A 23,069-nucleotide genomic window follows, 5' to 3' on the forward strand; every position below is an offset into this window, starting at 1 on the left:
CCACGGACCGTGGAGATGCAAGCGGTATTGACATGCACACTTAAGCTAATACACCTAGACCAGCGCCTCCAAGCTCTAGCAGCCAGGGATGCTGACAGAATATCTCGCTTCCATCTTCAAAGAAAGGAAGTGATTAGTATGTTATCATTACCATTCAAAACGTGATTTCCTTATTCCCTCCCGGCATAGGTGACACATCTGAGATGCGGCCAGACGTTGGAGGCAGCTAAAGCCACATCAAAGCTTTCCTTGAAAATTTTTTTTGGGGGGAAGGGCCGGGGGGGTTGGGGGTTGGGGGGAAGAATCATTAAAACAATGCATTTAGAACAGAGAGATAGGACCTGATGTGAAGGTCAGGAAAGCTGCAACAACAGTCTATAATAATTAATAGAGTTGTCTAATACACAGTGGAGAAATTAAGAGAAAAGCTGCCCCTCCCTCTGCAAAAAAATAAATAAATAAAAAACCTAAATAAATAAAAGGGAGGAAGGAAGGAATGCTTATATCATGAAAACGCTAAGTCACTGAAGGCTGTAATTGAGAAAAAGAAAAGCAAGTGGAGTTCTCTGTGTTTGGTATATATGACTATTTTTAAATAAAATGAAACACTTTACTCAGCTTATCAAAAATAGTTTTCTTCCTCCTAATTTTCCCTACATGCAGGTTTTGGGAGTAGGGATTATTCTTCTCTTCTCTGAATATTGTTTTCTACCTTAACAAAGGACTTAATTTCAAACTGGTAATTCTCTAAAAAGATATTTGATATGTGAAATCAAGAGTAAATCTGAATTTTAATTCAGAATAACAGAACAAAAATTTTTGGTTCATTTTCATATTGGATGAAATCCCTAAATTAAAAGAAAACACTAAGCTAATACAGATTAAAAAAAATCAAAGATCAATACTGGAAATGGACAGTCTAATTATATGATAATAGATAACGTACGAAACAAAGATTTTAAATCCAGAATGATTCTTGGAATTCCACAAAAGACAGCCAAAACAGATTATTAAGTGTATGGCTCTAATGGGGAGCAAAATTTCTAAAAGAACTTTACAAAAAAATGCATATTCCTAAATAATGGAAGTAACTCTTCTTCAGGACAGTTCAATTTTATCAGAGTAAATCTGCACACAAGAGGACTACCAGTTTACCAGCAGCTTTCCAGCAGGACCTCACTTTGTATTTTGGAAGCTCTTCACTTAAGTCAAGCTAAAATCAAGTTCTTGTAACAGCTGTGCTATTTACATTGTTCCCTTAGTTGTGCATTGCCCTGGTCTCTGAAAATGAAAGGAAATACACTACAGTAGCAGCTGATGCTTTCAACTTGCCCCCACACTCCATCCCAAACTCATTCTCTCACCCTCTCCTCAGCCCTTTCAAAGCAGGTAAGTGAAGCTGTGCAGGAGCTTCAGACAGAGCTCAACTTGCGTGAGGAGCTGTGCAATGTGGAGAGCTAGAGATGCAGGATTCAGACGGAATCTGAATCACAGGGCTCAGCACAGCCAACACCAACCAGTTCAGCTCCCTGTACACACCAGCCTGCCTCCAAGCATGCCCGGTTCCCAGACCTGAGCGGAGAGAGAACATCCCAAGGAAGGGATGGGGCATACTTTGTATCCAAATGCAACCAAACGTCCTATTTTGAAGCAGATGAGTGCTTGTGTTCTTAGGAGAGGTATAAGGAAGAAATCTGGGGTACACTCACTGTTTGATTACTATTAGAATCCTGGCTGAGAAACAATCTCTTCTGAGCAAACCATATACCAAGGCACTGTCATCATCATAATCTATTTTACAAATATCAATGCTATATCCATATCAAAGACTGTTGAAAGAATATTCCAGGGCATATTATTCTATTAGTTGAATGATCTAATTCTTCCAAGTACAATTCCATTCCAGGTTATAGTTTTGGAAACATGCAGTTCAGAGCCATTATTGATGAAACTGTTGCTATAGGCACAACAAAAGAATTAAGCCAAAAATGATGATAAAACATATTTTAAAAGAAATGCAGACGTGATGTTTTCAGCTCTCAGAATTAAGATTTCTAAGTCCACACAATTCAGCTTAACAAAATTAATCTGTCAAAAATGCTGATTGTAATAAGCCTAATATTTTATTAATTATATTCACTAAATTCAGAAAAGCTTTGTGTAGTTTCTTCACATAGAGGTTTTAGAGTCTATTGTTAGTTCCATTAAGATTTGAAAATTCAGATTCTTCACCTAAGCATGAGCATATGCAAATACGTATAAGCAGATACTCGGTCTTGCAGCAAAATAATGTTGAGTATCACCCACCTCAGGAATAATCTCATACATCAAAACTGCAATTGATTATATTCATTTAGTATATACATCTGCTTCCACAAAAAAAAAAAAACAAGGTTAGAAGGTAAGGGTTTTATATATTTTCACCCTTTATTTTATAAATCATTATTAGTTTTACTAAGAGAGGACATCACTAGAGCATCTTAAGTCAAAAGAGTTGGTGAAAACCATGTCTACAAGCCTCTCATTTAGCATTCATGTCAGCTATAGAATGATGACATACCAATAAAAAAAATTCTAGGAAAATCTAAATCAATGCAGTCAATCTAAACTCAAACATAATTCACGGTACTCTTTATAAGCAATTAGACAGCTTTCAAATTGCAACTTGGGCCATTATTTTATGCCCTAATATAAAAGTAACAAAACTCAACTTCACTAAGTAAAAAATATAACTGTTTTATCTCTGAAAAAGAGTACCAAAACATATTTGTTAGGTTTGGCTTAATTAAACAAAACAAAACAAAACAAACAAAAACCAAGACCAGAATCATTCAGCATCCCTCACTGATACAGGGAGGAAACGATAAACATTGCTGTAAATATTTGCTGGGCCACTAAAAAGTCCGGAGCTGCATTATAAAACAGGCCAGTAACTCAGAAAAATGAGAACTCACTTGGGTGCTATTTCCTACAAAAGGGAAAGTGTTTAACAATGAGGAGAACTTTGGCTATTCTTAAGTATCTGTGTACACAGACTAGTAGAGCATTTATAACATATGTGTGTTTCCCTAAAAGGAAAATAGATTCATGGTATCTTGTGTTGAACCTAAGAATTTTGGGTGAGGGAAAAGAGTCTATTTTAAAAGAATTTTCAGTAAACTGGAATGTCAGGAAAAAAAACATTTTTAATCATATTGACTTCTTTGAAAAACCAATACAAATAAAACAAATCTGAAGTTAGTCTACATAACACTTGGATAAAGTTTTAAGACATCCCTTTATTTTTCTTCCCTTTTTTGGCCTTTAAAATATGAATTTTCGCCGGATGCCAACCAACAATGATCACTGTGATAAGCATGATTAGGGCTTACTTGTTTTTTTAAAAGATAGTCAGCAGAGAACATTTCCAGCCATATAATGAATACTTTTGCTATGTGTAAATTTTCCTGGAAAAAAATGAACCCAAAGATCTTACTTCAGATTTAGAAACTCAATTTTATAGGAAAAAGCAGAATTTTAAAAAAAAAAGGCAAGCTAGGAAGTACTCACCTCTTCACGTAATTTTATCAACTGCAACATGAATGCACACACAAAAAAAAGATAAAAAGGAAAGAAATGGCAGGAAAGAAAGATCAGTTGTGTGACAGGATACAGAATTAACATTGACAATTTATCTGTTTACATGTTTAGCATTTAAAAATCACAGACAAACACATTAAAAGAACCTAAACATAGACTACATGCAGAGTTTTTTGAACGAATAAAGATCACTTTCTCACACTGTCACATTAAACAAAGAGAATAGTGTGAAATTCTCTTTTAAAGTACATCTAAGACACCATCATGAAATAAAGGGGAACGGCTTCATAGAAGTCTATATTATAAAGAAAGAAAACAAGTTTACTGTTCCTCTCTTCTAAGAATGTACCACTGAAGAGGTTTTGTATATACAAGTTTTCAGGATGTTTCTCTATTTTGAATCTTGACAACTGATTTCAGATTTTACCTACAAATGAAAATGATTAATAGTTCATGCTTTTGTCCCAATAAATTTTTAAAACAAATAATTATGTTAGTTAATATCATACATGGGCCCCCTCTAGGAATAGGATCGTATTTGGAGGTAACATTATTTTAATTGGAAATAAGGCATGCCAGGAAAGATAATATTTAGGACATAGTCTCAAAATATTTCACTATCCTTAGAAATACTGTGTATATCAGAGTTAATTTCTAGGATTTGTTTTGCGTAAGAGGCTACTGCAATCACATGGTCGTTGTTTTTTTTTTAATTTTTGAAGTTTCTTCATTTTTCAATTTTCTTCATCTTGTAAATTGGGCCATCTCAAAGCCATGAGCTATGAGCTCTTATTTCATTTGTACTGTAGTCTGTTCTCACTGAAGTCAAACCAAAAAACTACCCTTTACTTGTTAGTAAATTCCCTTTGATAATGTTTTAATTCTCCTCTGTAGAACATTTTTTATTTACCTTAAATGTAACAGATAAAACAAGTTATTTAACTCTTTAGAAACTAGAAAATGGATATAACCATATATCTGGCTCATTCTTTGTGTGTGTCTCTGTGTGTGTGTGCGCGCGCATGCACACCAGCTGGGGGTGTGTATGTTTCACAGTATTCTAAATCAAATATCATTGTGTAGTTGAGATGACTGCCATAGTTTCTGCAATGAATAGAAACTGAAACCTATGTTGTGAAAGACTATAAACCACATTCTAGGGCTGAAATTTGCATCCTCAGCAATTCAGGTCTACAACTGATAATTTTTAAACATCCAAATTATCTGTAACATCTGTTATAACACTTGACATATACAGGCCAATAAATTAAACTATTGCTTTGGGAGAAACGTGCCACGAATTGCTCACTCTCTAAAAGTATCATGTTTACTATAGTCCGGCTTTCTCAATGCTTAATGCTGTTTTTGTCTCCACAAGGAAGGCAGTATGTATTCTAGCTTATTCTGTCATTTTATTTGTTATATGCAAAGTATTTCAAGTACAAAAGAATGAGATTTCAAAATTGTTAGGAATCTTTTATAGAAAGGGTACAGAATCTATTCCATAATGTCTCACAATGCACTTAGTGAAAATGAAACTTTTAATATAGTCTTTTCAAAATATACAAGAAGTTGTAATTATTTTTAATTAATACTCTCTCAACAACCATCCAGTGCCTATGAGTCAAACATCCTGTTTCATGTGGAAGGTTACCATTCTTCTCAAGAAGAAGTAAAATTTTAAACTAAAATACCTGTCTTATCATATATAGGAATCTTTCTCTTTGCTATCTGAACATTATGGGAGAAAAAGGCAAACATTAATTCTCAGGAAGAGACGATCTGGGAATTGATCGCAGAGCTATTTTTTTCTTTCTGGGGGCACCATTCTTCAGTTGACTATGATACTTAAAGGGCCAAAGTTTAAAACTACTCCTCTGCAATTGAGACCATTTGGGGCATGCCACCCTGCCATAATCAATGAGTGTTTAAAAATGCTACCCATTTGTTTTTTCAATAGGTTCCAAACAAAAAACGTTCTATCTTGTTTGTGCTGCATGGCTGCATTCAAGCTCTACACCGGATTTGTAGCTAAGCTAGGTAATGGGAGGGGTTTTAATCTTTATCTTTTTTTTTTTTTTTTTTTGGTTAGTCTGGGAGTTTTCATTCAAGTAAACAAAAGATGGTCTATTTTTGAAAATTAACAATGCTTAGACTAGACTGAAAGTAGTGATTTCGTATTTTATTGAGTTACTAGCTCCATCATTGGCGACTTGAAAATGTGCCATGCCACCATGTTGAGTTATGATAATCAACATCTTTTTTGAAACAAAGATTTTTTTTCCCCCAATGCAGAATTTGATACAAGCGGTAATCTGTTCCTTTGTGGGCTGAAAAAATCTGGTTTACGCTGGTTTGAACCAGTGGAATCTCTTGTGGTTAAGCCTTCTGCTGTGGCTAAAATCAAAACCGCACTGCAGCGCATGTGAGGGTTCATGTGCGCGCGCCTGTGTGTGTGAGTGTGTGAGGTGTGTCATGTGACCCCCAGAACTACCGATTTTTTTTTTTAAAGCTGATAACGCCACTGCCGTCTCTGTCCGCATACAGATAACGAATAAATGCTGAACTCTATTAAACGCCCTTTACACATTATCGTGGGTCGAACACACAATTTTCTGAACTTATGATGACAGTCTATTTATTTCGCTATAAACCCTCAGCACGTAACGAACAGATTTGTGCCTGGTAATGATCTGCTCTGCCAGGGCTATATGAAATGATACCGACCTTTAGATCTTGGGGAATTAAATTGACCGACTTCACCCCCTGGTCTGTAGCTGAAGTTTGACACACTTTATGCACAGCAAGCCCAAATCGGAACTTAAGAGAACCTCGCGTTAAAAAATTAAGCAACCATATCTGCTAAATATTGCTTTACCACAAAAATTTTGGCACGTTTAGGAATATTCTACTCCTTAGACATATATTTGAACCTTCTATTTAGGATTTACTAAAATTTTGTTTACTCACATTTATTCACCAATCAATATAATTTTGCATACGGAAATTGAGAGACCATTAGGGTTCAAAAGTAGAGTCTGGAACATTTTATGTGCCCCATCATCATATTCCACTATGAAGGGGATTAGGGGACTTACTTATGTAAGATTTTTTTTCCTTTCCTGAGAATGGTTTTCATGAAACTAAATCAAGGTAACAATTACTAAAGTTTCCACTCTAAATACAGGACTACTACATTTCAAAAACTCCACTCTCAAAGAATTAAAATCTTGCCATATGGAATGGAAAATGTGGTATTTTAAAATAATAGAATGATAATGCCTAAGACAATAGTTCTTGGAAAGCTGATGACCCAACAATACTCGAATGTGCAAAGTAGGTAATTTTGTCCCTTCTTTGTAAATGAGGGATGAGCCATATTTGACAGCATGAAATGGATATGAATCAGAAATAAATTTATACAAAGCAGTTAATTGGGAATTAAATGAAACTGTGTACTGTATGAGGGACATTAATGATGCACTTGAAAAATTCTTAATTGCTGAAATCTTGACATTTCTAATCATGTCAGAAATGTTTATATAAGAGTAAATTAATATACTTTATAGTTAATTGACAGATTATGTGTCTAACAGGTTTTAGATGCCTAAAAAAATGCATATATGGCCAGAATGAGAAATAATAGCTATGGCATTCACATTTGTCTAAATCTCTACAAAGAAGCCACTATAGGGAGGATGTGTATGTTGTATTGAAAATAACTAGTCAGTAGTTAATTTTACCTATTTGCAACCAATGCTATAATTCTTTATTATTTTCCTTTTTCTGATCTATAATTTTTAAAAATTGAGATACATCCCAATGTCAATGAAACATATATTTTTGTCTCATTTTATTTATCTCCAAGTTCTCTCTGTATATTAAAAGTTTATCTTAAATATTACATGGCTACAAAGTTCTGAAAGTCAATTTATCAACAATTAACTTGAAGATAATCTTAGTTGTGGGCAGGAAATATTTTCTTACACAAATTATAGATAATCCTACCCAGAAAAAAAAAAAAAACTATCTTCTCAGCCCCTGAGCTATAAAAATTAATATAAAGAGCCAACTTAAAATCTTTTCTTCCTTTAAAGAAAGGGATTCTGTTTTGATTCCATAGTCTGAATGAATACTGATGCAGAATAAAGAGTTATTCTCAAGTGACCATGCCTGACTAAGGGATGTGTTTTAGTTTGAGGGATTTAAATCCCTAAATTATGATAAAAAGCCCCAAAACAAAATTTAATCATTTCATTATGGAATAGAAATTTTGTCATAGTTAGCAACAAAATATCCAAGAAGTTAAGTGTAGTCTTTTTGAACTTTCAAACCTAATTCGAATTTTGGACTGAAAAATTCACATAACTAATAATCTAACAGTTACACTGTCTCATGACTATAATTTATCATATTCTATTTATCAAAGTGATAGCTCCTTACAACTAAACTTCAGGTTCTCCAAGCACATTCAGAATTTGTAAGTTTGATTTATACAAGTCCATTGGAAATCTCTGCGTAATCACTTTAAAGTGACAGGAATATAATTTGAAAAATTCAGAAAATACGAACTCTATTTTTGTGGAATATTTTTCTTTAAGCATTAAAAAAAAATCATACTTATATGTACGTGAGGCAAATGTTTTAGGCATATAAAATGTCCATTAAGAGAAGTGAACATGCTTTAAAAAAAAAAAAAAGGGATCCCTGTCAGAGTACTACAACATCTATTAGAATAAAGGAGTCTGAGTTAGACAGGAACACCCCTTCCTTTCTATTTCCTCTATATTAAGCAGTAGTTTCAAATGAAGGAAAGATCTATAGCTTTCTAGAGAATTGACATGGGAACTATGCATTCACTTTTTGCAAAAAAGAGAATGCTTTTTTTTTGCAGTAAAGATATGAAATAAAATTATGATTCATTCAAGAGATATGAACAATCTAAATCTCACTTAAAATAGGAAGAAAATATTTTTTCTCTCATCCTCAAGTTATTTAATCTATTATGAGTAAAACCCTTTATCCCAACACCCTTTTATGTTTGATGTGCTCCTTATTTTTTTTTCCCTTAGCCGTTCTCACATTTCAATCAGGGAAGCTGAAATCCCAAGTCAAATCTTAACGTGTTTACAAATCTAAACTCAAGCTGATAACATCCAAATAGTGGATGAGGTGAGATCTTTCCAAAAACAAATATGATCAGCTCAGTGATTCTTCTCCCCCTCCTTTTTTTGGGTGGATGGATGGGGGCCTTAATCACATAAGCAACATCCCATTTACAATATTAACTTTACAGTAGATAGTAATATAGTTTCAGCATATGTAGATCTGTAATATAATCTGTTTGAAATGGTAAATATAATTATGCAAGTTTTATAATGTGTATCAATATATTATGTTTTACTATCTTATTAAAATTGTGGTTTACTCAATGAATGATTTATGTTCATTTTTATTTAGGCAGAGTAGAGACCTTTACAATACTTGCCAAAGGAATATTAATAAACACATTCAGGTCTTGCTTCTGAAGTTCCCATCATTTATTTTCTCTAAAAGTGTCAAAGAGAGTAAGTCACTAGGGTTATTTGAGACATTTTAAAAGTCATCTCTAGACTGAGGTTCTTAAAACATTTTTTTAAGTCATATACATTATCTACAAGAATTAATGAAGTCTCCAGTATTAATTCAAAGAAAGAAGTGGGACATTAATTAGACTCATGCACTGCTATGTGATCCAATGAGAACTGACAGCCAAGTTGTAAGGCCCTTTTAAGAAGAAACTATCTTATTTTTTGCCTATGCAGATCTTAAACTGTAGAAAGAATTTTCCTATTATTATTATTATTATTTGACAGAAGCAGGACCTCTATATGAGTATCTAAGTTCCACACTGGTGCTCACAATTTGCATTTTGGTGAATGTATTTTAAGAAGCTCCACAATGGGAGACTGAGCTGCCCTGTTGAATTTTGAAAGCTTACTTTCATTTGTTTTGCTGCAAGTGTTGATTTAATTATACTGCATTATTATCAAAGCTGCATTATGTACTTTTTTATTCCTTTTACATGTGTTTGAGGTGAAGACCTTGGCTTTGTCTGCAAACAGTGTGTTTCAAGTTATTCCTTAAGTACTAAATAATAAAGAAAAGAGAAGAAAAGATTTTTTAAAAGATAGCAGACAGTGATCACAAGGTAAAGGGTTAAATGTAAGATCTCCAAGAAACATTTTGAAGTTGATTAAGACTCCAGCTTTGCATTAAACAGTATCGTTTCCACATGAGTTGCTGCTAATACTGTTAAGGAGCAGCTTGAGAGCCCAGTGTGCCAGTGACCTCCTTCACCCTCCAGCCACCCACCGGGCCTTCCTGATTAGCATTCTACCTGGTTCTCTGAGGAATTCCCATCATCCCCTAGGAGCTCATTCCGTACTTCGTCACTGTAGGCGATCCGTGACCTTTTCTATAAAACAAAACAAAAAGGGAGAGAGCGAGATGAACGTTAGAAAGTAAAAGCTTCGGAGCATTATTGGTATCAAGGCTGATCATCTCAAACCTCGAGAGCCCCCTAATGGAAACCTATTTGCTAAGATCTGCAAAGCAAAGTTGTGTAAAGTTCTTGAACTTGAGAAGTTTAATGTAAATTAGAAGTTTTTCAAATGCCAGTAATGAAAGAAAACTCTGCATTGTGTAAGTACTCCATTAATATTCACAAGTGGATCAGAACTGGTATGTTATTCCATATATAGTCCATTCAAATAAGACCACTAAACTAGAGGAAATAAAGCTATATAAGCTGTCTACTGGCAAAAATCACCAGACTGTAATTAAGACAAGTGTATATGGGGGTCTTTAAAATTGTGGCAGGAAATGAACTTTAGAATATAGGTCTTTTAAAATCGCTAATTCTAGGATAATATTATGACTCCAACTGTACACTGGAATGCCTGGAAAATAGTTCATCTGTATTTCCTGCATTGTTGTGATGTTACTAGCCAGAAAGAGATGGAATTTAAAAGTCCATCCCGTTTCCAAACAATAACTTAAATGTCCCCAAGCCCTCCTCAAATAATGGCCTAAGAAAAGTAATGTGTGTGTGTGTGTGTGTGTGTGTGTGTGTGTGTGTGTGTGTGTGTGAAAACAAATTAAATTTCCCAATCCCAATAAATAAAGGCAAGTGGGCTGAGTCAAGCATTCTCAATCCCAGTAAATAAAGACAAGTGGGCCATGAGTCAACATTTCACTCAGCGAAATTTTGTTTTATAAGAAATCGACCTTGACCTGTCAAGTCGGGGATATGTGTCTATAAGCAATTCATGAATTATCTAAATGTATACACATCTGGAAAAGCTAAAAGGCTCTAAAAGTTAAGTTGTGAAGTTAAGAGTGCCATCCTCAGATCCTCCTTCAGCATCACCCTCTCAGATCCAAATGCAGATTTACAGGTGACTTTGCTGCCTTTTTCTGCTTCTGAACTAAGCAAAGAGTCCCTTTAAAAATGGCAGCTGGGAAATAGTAATCTTGTCTCACTTGCAGGATACAGTTTAGGCTTTAACATTTCATACTTGTTCAACTATGATCTGAAAAATTATTGTAGTTTAAAGAAGACTATTCATAATCCTTGAGCAGAAGTCAACAAGATTTTTAATTAGATTTTTATATACTAGTAAGTTACACTGCTTTGCAACACAGAGGTCATAATATCTTAAATGTGAAATCATACTAGAATTTAAAAGGACTTCTAACAAGAAAACCCAGTAGATTTTGAATCATTTTAAAGTTGCAGCCTTTCTCAATTGGGGTTCCTTATCTGAACCACAAAATGGAAAACTATTTTAGTGACTATTTTCTCAATCTATCTAGGATGGTACATAAGAGAGTTTAGTTCATTACATAGACTAAAAGCCTAAGGGCACTAGGGCTTAACTCTCCTGCAGAACCTAGTTGAAAAAGGCTGACTAGAGTGTAAATAAAAATAAACAAATCTAGACATCCCTTTATTTTTTTTTCAAAGAACAAATCATTCTCATGGAATTCTAAAGATCACTTTGGTTAAACTGAAACTAGAACCTGTACTCATTCTACCACACAAAATTTCCTCCGCATTTTATTACCCTCTGAATACACTCAGGAAAAAGATGCAAAAACTGCAAAATGTTTCAGTAGAAAGGAGATGATAGCATCCCTTCTCTGCCCTGAGTCTCTACCCTAAGCCCCCTTCTCTGCTGCAAATGTATCTCTTGTACCTTAGCAAAAGCAGTAAGACTGTAAATAGATAAATAAAACCAACAATGCTGCAGAGGACAAAGTAGCAAAGTTAAGTCATTAGCCTGAGGTCAGTAATGACATCTATATCAGATGTCTTAACAATTCAGGAGCGAACCAACTCATTCAGTTGTGAACATGCCAGACTTCTTACCACAACAAACAGCATATATTAAGCCTGCTTCTCTTATTGTATTTACTGAAGCTACTATTAATTATTTCTATAGACTTCATACAGAATTGTATTGAAAAATGCTAAACTGCGAGGTCAGTATACCTCATGGCCTTACAACCATATTTAGATCAAGCCAAACCTTTCTTTTGCCCATTTGGAGATCCCCACTACAGTAGTTTCAAACTAGCTAAGCAAAAGTATTTTACAGCATTAAAGGAAATGAGAACCTTTAAACAGGCTGTGGTATCAGAGCTGCCTTTTTAATTATTCATTTCATCACTATGGGGGACTAAAACATTCCACAGTATGCAAGAATATCATATGGAGATTGTTTTTGTTTTCCCCCCTTTCACCAAAATACCAACAAATTGGCATAGATTGTTCAATTACATTATATTCTTATTTTGATTTACTAAACTTCAAAAGAAGAAGAAAATTATAAACATGTATCCCTAAATATCTACTCTTGTTTTGGTGAGAATCCATTGCTTTTGAAAACCAGCAATTAAGAGTGTACATGTTCAGCAACAGAGGAGAACTAAGGATTTATCCACAGTTGAAGGGTGGTCCCTATAAATGTCAGTCTTTACTATTGGGATGGTAAAATTTGGTCATTTGGATGGCTTTCTGGATGTAATTAAGCAAATGATATGCTGAGTTTATAAAATGTTCTCTGATTAAACTAACTTCTCTTAAAAGAATTTTTAAAAAGCTCATTTCAAATATCAGAAATAGTTCTTGAAAATGATGCAACTGATGCAGAAAATCGAGCTCTTTACACTGGAGTATCATTTTACATTTTTTTTTTTAAAAAATCAAGACTTTGTTTTATTGTTATATTTAAATGCCTGACATTGGTATTTTCTCCTAATTTTTTTGTGGTTTGAAATTTTAAGTAAGCTGATTGTAATCAGCTATAATTTAGCCTGCAGGATCATCACTAAACTGACTGAATTCCAAAAAAGGCAAATTCCTCTGAATGACAAACTGCTTATTTTATTGATAATTTCCCTCTAAAACATCAATAAATAATTTTACCTTTTGTGGAATTTTTAATAACCTCACTCTCCATTACTAAGTACTATGTTATTTTAATTCAGATGACTCAAAGTTAATGAAGCTGAAACATCAACTGTATCTTGATAAACTAACTAAAATATCTTTACTTTATCATCAACTGTATAAAATCTGTACTTTAGCCAAATGCAAGCATGAGAATTTGAGCTGGAAATGTCACACACTCAGCTACAGTTTGAAGGAACCCAATTCATAATGCATTTTATAAATAGTTAATGACTTCTATACATAAGCTAACCAGGCAAATCAAGAAATTGTCAACATTTTTAGTCTTAGTTGTCAGTTACCACTGTCTACTGGTGCTTTATATGTGGCTTCTGGAAAAGACAGAAAGTCTATGCAGTTTGTAATCTATTGCAATTTCAGGTCTGTACCATAAGGGTGGAAAGCTTCGACTGACAATATTTGCCACACACACACACACACACAGAGTTAAATACAAGAGCATTTCTCATCTTTAGTTGTGGGTTTGTGTAAAGCTTATTCCTTCTAACTTATACTAAACTTAAGTGGACTAGACACAATTGGGCAGAAAAATCTACAGACCATATATGAATTATAGAAAGAATATGGCAAATTAACAATTGACTGTTATCCCTAAAAAGTGAGACACACAAAGTTCCGATGCCTATTTTAAACTGACGACAAAAGTGAGTCCTTCATTATGAAAGTGAGGATTTCAGATTCCAAGCAGTTTTCACTTGGTATACGGATACTGATTGGCTGATTTTTCAATACCGATTGGCTGATTTTCTTAAAGCCAAGTTCAATCAGATACACTTGCCCAGTTCTGTCTGGAAATTTGGCTTGAAACAATCTGTCTACTTGACCCAAGCCTTAATATTTCCCAACTGAACTGAAAAGGTTTCTGGATAGGCACTGCTAGACTACAAACAAGATGAATCAACTTAGCTGAAACTAATTAAGAACTGTGATCTGTGGTGCAGCCTTCTATATGATTCTACATGTGAAAGAGGGTACACATAGCCAAAATGAGGATTCTACAACCCACCACTCGCATAAGCATAACAATGCAGTTGGTTTATTACTAAAGCATATATGAGAATTTAATTTCCACAGCGTGCACATGGCAAAGCAATTGCTTAAATTGCCTCACCTGGGAATTTAATACAATGTTATCATCAGACCAGCCACATTGTAAATAGATTTATAATGCTTTCCATGTGCTGCACTCTGTTGCATATGAATTAAGTAATGATCTGGTATTACAATAAAATCAGCTAGTTCCCACACCTGGCAGACAGGATATTTCACTAAATTAATACCCATACAGCTACATCACAAGGCAGGGGAGAGGAAACCATCTCTAAGGCATTTGACTTGAGCTTTACATGGGAGGCAAACACTCCATGGCTATGTAGAATGTCACTGTGTTGAATGGGTTGCTCAAGACAATCTGTTTCTAACATCTGTATCACAGAATTAAGACTTTCTCATTCCCATTCAATTTTGGCCTAATTTTCTTCATTCAGTACTTTAATTACTAATCAGCAATCCGCAACATTCACAAACACTAAGAAAGCCCTTTATTCTAATCTATGTGCTGCAGACAGCCAAATAATTGATACAAAGTGCAGTATGGTTTTGGTAAGTAATGAAAGAACAGCTTGTCTTACTCCCTAATCAAATTGGTCTATAGAAGAAATGGTTAATAGATTTCTCCATAGGTCTAAAACAAATTACCCAGTCTGGCCAGACTTTTCCATTGCTTCTACCATGTCTTTCAATCTCCATATATTTAATAATGCCCAAAGTTACCAGGTGATTAGAAACTGTTATGCTTTCATAGCCAAAGAATTTAACTGGTCTAAAGAATTTAACTGCTCCTGTTACAATTAACACTTAGGGATATCTTATAGAATACCATGAAATTATATTTATTAGCTAGTCATATAATCGCTGGCATTCATTCCTTACCGAATTCTAGCTGGTTTGAATTAAATAATATCATACTTCTGGAATGCCCAGATGGCATTTTCTAAAATGTATCTATCTTTGGCACAAAGCATTTCATTTTTAACCTCACTTCTACTTCTCTATGACCAATTTCAGCTTTTCATACACACTCCACCCCTGACCCAGGACTTTAAAAAGCTCATCAATCCAGGAGAGGAAACTTATATTTTGGAGGAAAAAAAATAAAAAGGAAGTTATGAAATTTTGTTCATCACACTGTTCTCTGTGCCACATTAATTTCTAGCAAAAAAACAATATTAAAACCTACCATGCTACATGATTTAGGTAAAGGGAAAGTATACTGTTAGGTAAATGTTAGATCCTTGGAAAGTAGTTAGGATGAAAAAGCACAGGGTACTGAGCAAAAAGAACAGAGATAACATTTCAGTATGTGATCTTGGTCAAATTAAGTTTTCTGACTATCACTTTCTTCAATATCTAAAATAGCAACAATATTTATTTCTCAGGGCTGTTGCATGAATTTAAATATTATAAACAAATGGAAACCTATCATAATACCTTGAATGTCATAACCTTGCAAAAGACATTCAACTAAATATTAGTTGGTAATATTGGGAAGGATGCAATAAAACCTGTACACATATATGCCTGAGAGTATAAATTCGTGTATCTTCCCTAGAAAATGATGTGCTAATATATACCAAAAGCAACCTTAAAAAGTTCATATTATTTAACTCAGTAAGTCTACTACATTGTTTTGCCCAATTTCCTATTTTGTGATGTTACCATTTTTGGATGACTTTCAGTGGGAAAAAATTTACTGCATTTTTTTAATGTTATCAGAGAAAGTAGGTTCCAATCTGTTTCTTCTAAGTAATCATTCCACTAAACATGGCTTGCTCCTGCTCAAGGGACTGTTTAGAGTTAAAGGTCAAGCTCATTCGCCGGAAAGTGCACATGCCACATGTCACCAATATTGTAGCATTCATAAAGGGAAAGCACACTTTCTATCTATCATAAACTCATGGCCAGTGGACCATATGCAAGCCACCAGAGAGAAAATACTAGCATGCCTTGCTACTAGGCTACCAACAGTTGGAAAAGCAGGTTAACATGAGAACACTGAAAGAATCCATTGTTCTTAGTATGTAATACCAGGAAAAGATATTTAATTTTTTTTGAAAAAAAAGTCTTTCTACCATAATCACTTTCATTTATTACTTTTGCTTATATTTGCAAAACATTTTACATGTTTGAAGTGGATATTTATGTTTTGGCTGTAAACAATGAGCTAGATTATACCACATTTTTATTTTTAAAAAATTTACCTATAATATCACCTGTGACTATTTATATGCATATAATGAGGTTATATATGTATACATACACATACAGGCTCACACAAACCCATATGCAATCCATATAGAATAATAAGTCTATTTGTGCTTCACAATGCTAGAATAGACCTTTATTTATACTAGGAACTCTGACCACATTGCTGCTACATCATTTAATGATTTGCAAAACAGAGAGCCCAGAAATCATGTACTGTACTTCTTCATTTCCTCCTCCAGCAATTCTAAACTTAAGCATAAAATTTGAGTTTAGCATTGGTGTTTCAAAATGCCGTGTGAGTTAGTTAGCACCATGGCCTCACTTGCTTACATATGCTTGTAGTTTACGACTTTCACATTGCTATTGAACACAGTGTGGCTGTGTCTTAAATCATGTTAGCTTGTCAATCAATAATTAAGTTACTTCATTCAGAAAATCAGCTCATGATAGAATGCCCAGATGTTGTTGTCAACATCTGGAATAGTGTAAGTTTTCAGTCGAGGAAATTTAATTCTTTAAAATCTTTCTGAATATAAAATAAAATAACTCCATAGACTATATTTGAAATAATCAAAATGTCAAAATGTTTACTGTTTTGTTTGGTAATAAAAACATATACATACCCTATGCATTTCCACTGGAAATATGATACTCTGAGAGATGAATGCTATATAGCAGATGCTTCATTTGTATTTTTAAAAGAACTACTGAAATACAGTATACAAATTACATAATTAAGTTGTATGTGGGTATCCCTACGTAATCTGCTTAGCATTAGGAAGGAAAAGCAATCATTCATTGAAAACCTAGCCATAGCCATAATTTCACGCGATCTAGATATCCAAGAGCAAATGATCTCAATGATTCTGTAACTGACAGTAAGATATCTCAAAAAGAACAGAATTGACATGAGGCATCATCTAGGCCAGACTTCCGTATTTAGAGATGAAGAGTTCTGAGCCAGGTGAGGGATCTCCCCACGGCCACACACTTGGGAAAGACGAGGCAGAAGAAGGATGGAATCTGTTTCCCAATGTCAGTGCTCTATTTACTTTACCACCCCACCTTTCGTTCTACTGAACCACCATGGCAGACTGGGGCCGTCCCACTGCTCCTTCCCCCCAAGGCAGGTTTGGCTGCACCACTCACTTGGTTCTAGGAATTTATCATCTGCTATGAATTGATTAGTCTATAGGTTTTGTTTCTTGTCACCTTCTTCCAAAATAAACAAACAAAAAAGAACTTATACATTGTTGTCAACATCTGGAATCTTGACAGTAATAAATTTGCAAGTTCAAGGGCAATGAACGCTTAAGGCAGAATGTTTTAAATCATAGAATAAAACATCTGATCTGAGGATGAGTCACGACCACACTTATGGGTGTAACTTAGATATGTTTCAAGATTAATTTTCAAAGGCTCCGCCATAAAGCACCAATAATCTACCCACATGGCAGGAGAGAAGCTGCACTGGTTATTAAGGTGTGTAAGAACTGCCTTCTTGGCCATGGGATCTGGTGACTCCCTATACAGTTACTCTACAATTTTAGACTGGAACCAGCCATCTCACGAGCAAACAATTTTTACAATATTTTTCCCCTAATACTCGCTTTTGAGCACATGTTGTGACAGATTCTTTATTATAGTATATGCTGTGTTATAGTAAGGTTACAGTTCTCATAATTCAGAGATGCCTTTTAATGCTTTATGAAGATAGCCCATAAAACCATGATGGTTAGGCAGTAAAACTAAGTTCTTTGAGCCCAAATTCTCTATGAAAACATTCTGAAGATTACTTCCCCATCCAGGTGACCCCAAACTATAATGTATAATAAATATAAATATTCATACCTGATTCATAAACAACATGTGCTTCCTCTAAAACTTTCCACCTTCAATTGAACAGAATAAAATCCTGTGTACTCAGGGGTTTTGCTTCATCAGTTAAATGTTGTTTCTTTGAATAATCAGTCTATCATTTTCTACTGAGTCTTTCCTTTAAGGACATAAACATTCCTAAGTGTACCTAGCTTTATATATTTCAAAATGTTATTTCAGTCAGTACTATACTGCCCAACCAATGCCCAATCTCTCTTCATCCTTCCCTTCCTGGCCAAGCTTCTTGAACAAGTATTCCACGAACATTAACCTCACTTATTCATGCCCCAGCCACTTCTCAACTTACAACAAACTTGATGCTTTCCTGCCATGCCACAGGACTCCCTAGGATCACCAGTATCTCAGTAGCTGACGAAGTCATTGGTGATGTTTTCCAAGTAAACTTTTGAAGTTTTAGAATAGTTAAAGATTTATAAAAAAAAGTTACAAAGACAGTAGAGTCCCCATAGAACCCACATTTGGTTTCCCCTATTATTAACAACTTACATTAGTATTGTACATTTGTCACAGTTAATGAATTAATAGTCCATTATTACACATTATTATTAACTAAAGTACATACTTTTTCCAGGTTTCTTTAATACCTGATGTTCTTTTTCTGTTCCAGATACAATCCAGGATTCCATGTTACATTTACGTGTCATGTGTTCTCAGGCTCCTCTTGGCTGTGACAATTTCTCAGACTTTCCTTATTTTTGATGATTTTGAAAGTTTTGAAGAGCACCGGTCAGGTGTTTTGTAGACTGTCCCTCAACTGGGATCTGTCTGATGTTCTTCTCCTGACTAGACCGTGGTAATGTTTTCGGAGGAAGACCGAAGAGGTAAAGAGCCATTTTCATCAGATCATATCCAAGGTACAGACTATCAACATGACTTATCACTGTTGATGTTGACCTTGGTACCTGGCAGAGGCAGTGTTTGTCATGTTTCTCCACTGAAAAGCTACTCTCTCCCCCTTCTGTACTCTACTTACTATGTGCGGCCCACATTTAAGAAGTGGGGAGGTAAGCTCTATCGCTTTCGGGGAGGAGTATCTTCATAAGTCATTTGGCATTCTTCTGTATGGAAAGAGGTCTACTCAATCACTCTTCAATCATTTATTGATATCAGTATGGACTTACAGGTATTTATTTTGTACTTATAGTCTAATACTACATCATTAATTTTGTTGCTCAAATTATACGAGCTTTGGCTCCAATGGCCTTTCAGTCTTCTTCTCATTTGGCCTCTTGATAGCATCTGGCACTGCTGCCCACTTTCTCCTTAGCAGTCACAGCACCGCCCTCCTTAGGAATCCCCCCTCCTTCTGGTCTTTCCTTCTCAGTCTCCTTCATTATAACTTCTCTCTCAGTTTGACGAGGCCTTCATCCTAGACCTCTTCGCACGCGTCTGAAGGATCTGATTTTTATCCACTGTTCTACCAGCTAGAAGTCGGCAAAGACATGTTTTTTGCATATTCTAATATGCAAATCTAACTCCTACTGGGTGCCTTAGAAAACTTGAAGGCATCTTAGACTTAACACAGACACAGTGGGGCGTTTGCTTTCTCTTCTACTGCTCCTCCTTCTGTTTTCCCTAGTTTGATGTATGGTTTTACCATGCACATAGTCCCCCCAGATAAAAATCTAAAAATTATTCCCAAATCTAATACATCACCCATCACTATGGATTATTTTTCAGAATATCTACAACTGGGCCTCTTAGCCATATTTGCAGGATGTCTGTTACCTTACGAACTAGTCCCAATTCTTTCCTTATAACTGTTGTTACCACATATTTCAACCCTCTTTTTATATATGAATTATACTTGAGAGATACCTGTATGGTAAGCCTGACATGTTTTAAGGCAGAGGTAGGCCAAAAGGTACAAATTCTCAGTTCCTCATCTTACGAAGTAAAGGAGATCCCTTCAAACCTGTCTCTTGCAGAATATCAAAGCTCCAAAACAATCACTGTCTAAAAATATAACTTACTTCAGAATAGGAAAATAGAAATAGTTAAAAATAGATAGCAAATACATTTGACAAAAGCCAATACAGAAATACCCTGCCTTTGGAAGATTCACATTAGGCCACTTTAAAGGCCTACATCAGTACCTGTTTTTGCTAATGGGAAGAAATCTGAAGGGGATTTTTGCTTTTACAAAAACAGGTGAATAACATTCAGCATTTGTTTTTCAGTGAGCTGTTAGGGAGGCAGTTCCCACCCTGAGCAGTAAAAGTGGCCCCACTCAGCTCCTTCCCCAGGAACAGCACGCAGCATCTCAGCATCAGGGTTCTGAACTGGGGCTGGGAGCACCCGTATTCATCCTCATTTATTTTGTGTATCTATTAGCAAGCTGTGTCCTAAGGTATCAGAAAAACTTAAAAGAGGTTATTCTTTGGGTCTGAGAATGTTAAAAAATCTTTCCATATAACAATTATCATTGTTTCTTTGCTTTACATCATTTTGGCTTATGAATGGTTTCATAGGAACACTCTGCTTTCTGATAGCAGGGGAAACCTGGATACTATGGGAAAATGCTAAGCAACAAACCTCTCTCCAACTTTGTAAGTCAATATCACATTTCCCTTTAATTTCAAATATAGGCATACCTCATACAAGCTATTTTTTGTTCTCCTAAGTCAGATATTCCCATTTTTTTATTATGTAGAAGCTAAAAGACCACCATTTCAAACGAGATGCTGTGCATGCATATTTCTTCTTTGTTTGTCTGATTTGTGTAGCTCAGGAATATGGATTACTTCTGTTATCTGCATGAAGAAGCTCTGCTACAAGCCTGGCATTCAGTTTGCTTTTATCTCTGAGACCCCAAATTGTACCGTTAGGCAACAGAGGGCACTTATCTAGATTGAACTGTCATACAAATAGATTTTTGTCAGCCATTCAATTTGTATTGGGGAACACGCCAACAAAAACAAAACCGGCAATTTAAAACAACAAACCTATCCTCTCCTGACAGGAACAAATTGCTGTATTTCAAATGAATAAGAATTACTATAGATCGTACATCCTGCGTGTGGGTGCTACGGAAAGAAAAACAGTCTTGAAACTAATTCTGTCTAGTTTTTCTGGCTGTGGTCTAACATAAAGCAAGTACGCAGTCTACTTAATACTCATAAGCACACAAGGGGAAAAAAAAACACTGACAGGAATTACATGTTATCAGAGGACAATGAGCCTTTCTAATAAAATTCTGGGTCAAAATTCAGTGGCTATGTGAAGAAGGCAACATTGTGCTGCATTTTTACTTTGGTCCCTGAACTCTGGTCCTTCCAGGAAGACAGGTGGTACCTATGCCCACAAAATATTCAATTTGAGTAGTAAGACCATCATTTCCCCTGAGCCTAACTTGATTCTGGCTCTGTGTCTTCCATATTCACTGAAAACTTTAGAGAAACGACTTCACCATAGTTATACCACTTTGATATCTCAGACCATTTTGAAAAATATTCAGAGTTCATCTATTCAAAGTTGGTTTTAACCTCAGACAGTAAAGATATTGATAAATTACATCAGTAAAAATACAGTAATAAAATTTTCACAACTTGAAAATAATTTCAATTTGTTCATCAGTATTTAAAATAGTTTAACCCCCTCTCCTATTATTTTTGTCTGATTTGAATCTCATTCCCTTTTCTATAAGCTGCATCTTCATTCTGGACTTCTGTAGTTACTCCTTCAGTGAAATCCCATCTTAGTGTTGTGGAATTATAAACTACTGTGAGGGAAATAAGCAAACGTGAAAATTCAGCCCTGTGAATCCACATCAAGCTGAAATAGAAAATACATAAACTTGAAGGTAAAAAACCATGTAATTTTACTGAATAGAGATCTAATTTGTACGACTATTCAAACACAAATATTTACATTTAAATATGAGTTTTCTTTGGTCAAGGAGGAGCAAGATGGCGGCAGAGGAGTAGGAGACCTGGGTTTCGTCTGGTCCCAGGAATTCAGCTGAAGAGGGATCAAACCATTCTGAACACCTACGAACTCAACAGGAGATCGAAGAAGAGAGTAGCAACAACTCTCTGAACAGAAAAGCAACCACTTTCTGGAAGGTAGGACGTGCGGAGAAGTGAATCCGAGGCGATATTCGGAAGGATAGACGGCGGGGAGGGGGCCTCCATCACCCACTACCGGCAAGGGATAAAGCAGCCGAGCACAAAATCGGAACTTTTAGAAGCCAGCTCTGCTGAGGGATGTCGCTCCAGTGGCTAAGCTGGGGGTGGAAACCTCGTGGGACAGTGTGGTCTCAGGACCCTTGGGGTCACAGAAAGACCGGGGGTGCCTGAGTGCGCCAGAGCTCCCAGGGATCGGAGCGGGGAAGCCGGCTGCAGAGACGGAGCCGAGGTGCGGGCTCTCAGCTCGGGGTTGCCATAAACTGTGATCCGCGGCCCAGTCGGGCCACTGCTCCTGCAGCAGGGACCCAACAGGTGGCAGATCCGGGGAGACTCCCCTTCCTCCCCCGGGAGGAGCGGCGCGGGAGCACACCGCAGGGATCTGCTGGGTTTGGAGACTCCACACGGGGTCGGGTGCCAGAGATAGAAACACTCGGTCACAGGCCGAGACCGGGGAGACGGGAGTGACTGCTCTTCTCTGGGGGCGCACTGAGGGGAGGGGCCCTGAGTTCTTGGCTCCTCCGGGCGGAGATTGGGAGGCCGCCATTTGCACTCTTGTCCTCCAAAGCTGTACGGAGAGCTTGCAGGGAACAAAAGCTCCTGAGAGCAAACCCGAACAGATTACTTAGCCCGGACCCGCCAAGGGCGGGGCAATTCCGCCTCCGGCAAAGACATTTGGGAAC

At 36.0% G+C, this 23,069-nt stretch overlaps 1 protein-coding gene across 7 annotated transcripts in view; it reads right to left on the bottom strand.

Moving 5' to 3' along the window:
* Positions 1-23,069, bottom strand: part of VTI1A (vesicle transport through interaction with t-SNAREs 1A) — a 364,802-nt gene that overhangs the window by 268,941 nt on the left and 72,792 nt on the right. For all 7 annotated transcript variants that reach the window (XR_012381659.1, XM_025881066.2, XM_025881071.2 and 4 more), the window contains exon 4: positions 9,959-10,036. Coding sequence is in view for 6 of the 7 variants with exons in the window: in XM_025881066.2 (XP_025736851.1) it covers positions 9,959-10,036 (78 nt within the window). In the remaining variant the exon portion in view is untranslated. The remainder of the gene's footprint in view (positions 1-9,958; positions 10,037-23,069) is intronic.

This window comes from Callorhinus ursinus, unplaced genomic scaffold (genome assembly GCF_003265705.2).
Source record: "Callorhinus ursinus isolate GAN/ISIS: 27379988/994484 unplaced genomic scaffold, GSC_fseal_2.0 scaffold20, whole genome shotgun sequence".
NCBI classification, from domain to species: Eukaryota; Metazoa; Chordata; class Mammalia; order Carnivora; family Otariidae; genus Callorhinus; species Callorhinus ursinus.